This window comes from Perca fluviatilis, chromosome 18, assembly GCF_010015445.1.
Source record: "Perca fluviatilis chromosome 18, GENO_Pfluv_1.0, whole genome shotgun sequence".
NCBI lineage: Eukaryota > Metazoa > Chordata > Actinopteri > Perciformes > Percidae > Perca > Perca fluviatilis.
In genome coordinates, this window is record NC_053129.1 from 5004361 (window position 1) to 5009557 (window position 5197).

The window sequence follows — 5197 nt, forward strand, 5'->3', positions numbered from 1 at the left end:
ATAGTAGAGGTAAGTTGACTAGTATTTTGCTGATAACTTGTTTGTGTATAGGTACATTGGGGGAGGGGGCATAATGAAATACCAGGTGTTTTATGCAGTCACAAGTAAAATTTAAAATGTCGAAAGTTTTTGCGCGTTACCATATTCAAAATGTCCTTACAACTGTAGATTTGTCTATTTTTGGAATCATTGGAAAAATCTAGCAAGCTTATTTTGTTGTCCGGGAAGTAGACCAATCCTGATCTATTGTGTAAGCTCTGATGGTTGGGGGGTGGGGGTGAATGTGTGTGTTGGACATAAAGATATATTATGTTGGCATAGCACAATAACTGTGTCCTGTAATAGCACGTCAATTTTTTTTATAATTTTTTATTTCTAATACATTGCTGTGTTGAATGTCCTCCACATTTTAGGCTGGAGAGCAACAGTCTGGTCAGGTGGTAATTGACATATCAGACATGATTGGACTACCTCAATCTACCCCTACAAAGAGCCATGACACCAGTGTGAGACAGTCCACATCCAAGAGCCTGTCCTTTGGCCTACCATTAACCCTGACGAGTCCAGAACCAGCTGTGGTTAGACCACGTACCCAGCGTTCTCTGTCTGGCACATACGTGGCCCGCCCTCCAACATGGAATCTTTCTGAGGTAATACTGGCTATAAAAGTAATACAGTAAATAATACACTACACAAGATTTGCATTACAGGTGTTGTCACTCTAATTGATCACTAAATTTACTGTATGCTGAATTTGTTTTTCATTGCAAGGAATTGGGGGCTACATCAGCATCATGCCTTCTCCCTCATGCTGGTGCTGTAATCATTTCACAAGTGAGTGCATCATGTACTTCTCTCCTGCCTAAATATAAACTTTGTTTACACTGTTAAAAGTCTGAAGTGGAACCTTATTCTTTCGTCATAACTCAACAATCTTTATCCCTGTCGTTTCGTAGGAAGAAGAGGATTCTCTTCAAGAAATGAGTACAAGTTTTGGAGAATGGCGATTAGACGACCCAAAGGATGACCCTAAGGACGACAGCTACAAGCCACCAAGTGACACCTCCCCATCAGACTCAGGCTCGGCCTCTACATCCAGCCATGGCTCAATAAATGGATGGTCAGAGAGAAAGTGGATAGTCGATGAATCGAGCATAATGCAAATGTTTCAAACTTGCTGCCTTTGTGGAATGCCCGTGGCAGAGAGGAAATCAACCAAACACGGTAGCCAATTAAAAATCCACTGGACCTGCCTGCAAGGACACAATGGTTTATGGCAATCATGCCCAGACCAGAGGAAGATGGGCAGAAATAATTTACTCACCTCTGCCGCCATATTATTCACCGGAGCCACTTATACCGATATAAGAGACTGGGCATTTCTTCTAAAACTCCAAATCCCTGGCAAAACGCAGTTCTACTCTGTACAATCGAATTATCTCATCCCAGTCATAAACCATGCATACAAAAATCAGCAGGACCAGGTAATTGAACGCCTGAAACAACTCGCTGACACAGAAGAAAAAATTGCCTTGGCTGGAGATGCGCGGTGCGACAGCCCTGGTAAGCATTTAGACTAATGTGTGTAAACTTTAGAAAAACATTTATATTAATGTTCTTTCATTTGTATTAATGTTAATACTTTTTTGTTATAGGTTTCAGTGCAAAGTATTCGACTTACTCCTTCATGGATGATGCCACAAAGGAGATCGTCCACTTTGAATTAGTTCAGGTAAACCAACCTGCATAAATCATTTACTAAATTAAATGATCAACAAAAAGGTGTGGGTATTTGATTGCTTCACAGCATTTGTGGTGGGTCAACTCTGAAAATGTTATTCCATAGGTTACGGAGGCTTCCAGCTCAGTAGCCATGGAAGCCATGGGATTCAAAAGAGGCCTCGATCATCTCCTGACCATGGGTGTGGATGTCGGTGTCATCACTACTGATAGAGCACCATCTATACGCAAAATAATGAGGGAGACCTACAACGACATTCGCCATGAGTTTGATGCATGGCACGTCAACAAGAGTAAGTGTAATGCCTACCAGAAGAACTAACAATATCACACCATGTTTTCTCACTTGTGTGCATTTGGTAAAATTGTGATCGTAAGAAATCCATCTTGTTTTTTCATTTAGGTGTCAAGAAGAAGCTAGTCAATGCAGCAAACAAAAAGGAAAACAAAGACCTACTGACCTGGCTGAAGTCTATAAGTAATCACTTATACTGGTCTTGTAGCTCCAGTCACGGAGATGGTGAGGTAAGAACAACTCTATCATTTGGCAGTGGTGCTACAGGACCAAATATAGCACAAAAACAATCAGGTAAATTTTCAGTTATTATCTCCTATATCCCCTCCAGGAGTGTGTGCGTCGCTGGAAATCCCTGCTCCAACACATTGTTGGCATACACAGATGGGAGGAAGCCGGCATACAACAAACGTGCCATCATGCCCCTCTGATAGCCAATGAACAACAGAGGAAAAGGTGGATGACCGTGGATTCACCAGCATACCGGACTTTAAAAAATATAGTTCTCGAAAAAAACATACTGCGAGACTTGCGGCAGATGGCACTGTTCAAACACACAGGTAAGTCTACAAAATATTTTTTGCCCCCTAAACTCAATTTTTTGTTTTATGACAAAAGTTATTTTGCAACAGAAGCATTGCTGCACTTTCCCTCTAAGACATTTAGGAATACAATGTAAAGAGGCTCCTGTAACTATCATTTAAAAGTATGTTATCACGTTTATGGCTAATATTTATATGGGGTTGCATTGCACCTACACAGGGTCCCTGGAAGTTTTCCATTCATCAATGCTAAAGTATACGCAGAAAAGGCTTCACTTTTCATATGACGTAATGCTGGCCAGAACCCAACTTGCGGTTATGGACCACAACGCCAATGTTGGCAAGGAGCAGGCCAAAACAAAGCAAGGTAAAGACATAAATCTTCTAATAAAATCTCTGCTATTCTAAAATGATCTGAATAAGACCTGAAAGTGAAGTTGAGTGATTTTTGGAATGTCAGCTACAGAACAAAAAAAATACATAAATCTGTTGTGCTTTGTGCAAATGGTTGACCATATGTACACCTACACTGTTATTACCTAATTTGTTATTACATTTTGTTTTATAGGACAACCGCAATTTGCATTTGCCTACTCAAAGGCCAGTCATCAGTGGATTGCTAGGCCAGTGTATGAGAGAGGTGTGCAACTATTCCGCCAAGAGCTCATGGACCACACTCTGAAGATGAGGGATGAGAGTAATCTTGAAGATTGGCCCCGTCCTCCGCCTCGCCGGAAAAGGCTTCTAAAGAACATTGCCCCTGTGCCTAGGCCTGACAAGTCAGAGTTGTTGAAACAATACACATCTCGGTTCAAGTCCCAGTGAAATTTTCTTGTTTGTTGTGGACGACAGTTGCTCAAAACATTGTTTTGATTTATTATTCCCGTGTTTGTATATAATTCTGTCAATAAACGAGTCTTTATACATCTTACCAAATACTTTTATTTATAACTTCACAATTGTCATTATCCTTCTACTATGGTACACATTTACATAACATTATTTGCAAAATCAGAGAATTCTCAATAATTCCTCTGCTTCTTGAAAACCTCTGTAATCGCCGGTTGGGGAGGGGTACTTGGTCCTAATTGTGGTCACCACACAACTGGGCAGGACTCTCCTCTCCTTGCGCCCCAGACGCTCACCTTGTAATCCCCACTCCAAGATGATCCGATATGCCACCAATCTACACTGTCTAGGGGTGGAAATAAGAAAGCAAGAGCAATCAAGGGGCAGTCATATTCTGTAATTTTGGCGATTCACAAAAATTGATTAGAGCACTGACGAAAATAAGTATTTGTGTAATTACTTTGCAGATAATTGTCCGTCGGGTCCCTCTGGAATAGGTCTTCTCTTCCAGTTGATTTTGGGTACGTTAAAAAATGTCCGTACAACAGCGGGGTTTATTAGTGCAGGACAGTCATCCATTGCTGTGAGACAGCATGCCTCGGAGTTTTCGAGGCATTGGCGAAACACGTCCGACTCCCGACAACACAAACACTCTTCCTCTGTAGCCATGGGCTGACATTGTCCACAGCTACACCACCAGTCGCCTGCACATCTGTTAGGTGTGTCTGGAAACTCCGCGATCTCCGCCGCCTCTTCTGCAGCTCTCCGATTCTCCTCCATTACTTGTAGTTCCTCGTCTGTATATTCAGGCTCAAATAGGTACGGTCGACCTTCGAAATTGAGCCACTCATTGTCGCGTTCGATGCTCACCTCTGACTCTGCCATTTTCTTGATCTATTCTGCTGTTCTCTAGCTTCCTGCTTGGTAGTCTCTTCCGGCAATATATGTTGTGCTCTGTGCGTGATCTCGCGGGATCTCGCGCAATAGCAGCCGTGAGGAGAATCTATCAGGCAAGTGTTATTTAAATATACTTCTGGTGTAGTTACAAACTTTCTAATGCCTCGTTTTATAAGTAAATAACATATTTGTACTAGTGTGGACGTTTGGTATCAATCCGCGCATTATTAGTGGGGTTATTTACGAGATACAACTTTGGATCCATTAGCGCCTGCACTAAGCTAACTAGCTGAAAACGCTAACTCGACCTACGTTGTAACAAGGGGAAAAAGCTAATGGGGCGGTGTTTGGCTCGAGGTCAAAGTGCAAAGCAGCCTAGGATGAAATTACTCCGAACCATCACTTTAAGACACCCAAACTGTACATTGAAATGAACAGAATTAAGGACCAATGCTTTTGCTGGCAAATCACACGTTCCAGCAGTGGTTAAAACTTTGCATATGAAAGGTTCTTGAGCTCCTGCAAACTGAATAGAAATTCCATCTTTTTCAATTTGTGTTGCCCAGTGGTTCAAGGAATGTCAAAATTGATGGCTTTGAGTCTCCAAACCAAAGACCTGCAAATATCATGTTTTCTCGTTTTGTGCGTTGAACAAAACTTAACAAATTTACGACACAATAAAAAGGCCAAACAGAAAACTTTGAGGACTTGAAAATGGGTATGACATCTGTGTTCCAAGTTAAAGAAATGTTTCTCAGATCACTGAGAGGCCCATTGCAAGTTGTGAATTTTAGTTTTTCCTCAAAACTTTCCTTAGCAAACAATGACTTCAATTGTTCTTCAATAGGAACCTCAATGAAATACGAAGTTGAAC

The 5197-nt window shown here is 41.5% G+C and overlaps 1 protein-coding gene across 1 annotated transcript; it reads left to right on the plus strand.

The window, feature by feature from the left end:
* Positions 1–279: 279 nt before the first annotated feature.
* On the plus strand, positions 280–2466 carry LOC120547185. The gene is made up of 7 exons (XM_039782661.1): positions 280–650; positions 772–834; positions 957–1563; positions 1656–1732; positions 1847–2033; positions 2244–2265; positions 2367–2466. The coding sequence occupies exons 1-7, from the start codon at positions 459–461 to the stop codon at positions 2464–2466; spliced, it is 1248 nt and encodes a 415-aa protein (XP_039638595.1). The 5' UTR covers positions 280–458.
* Positions 2467–5197: the final 2731 nt, after the last annotated feature.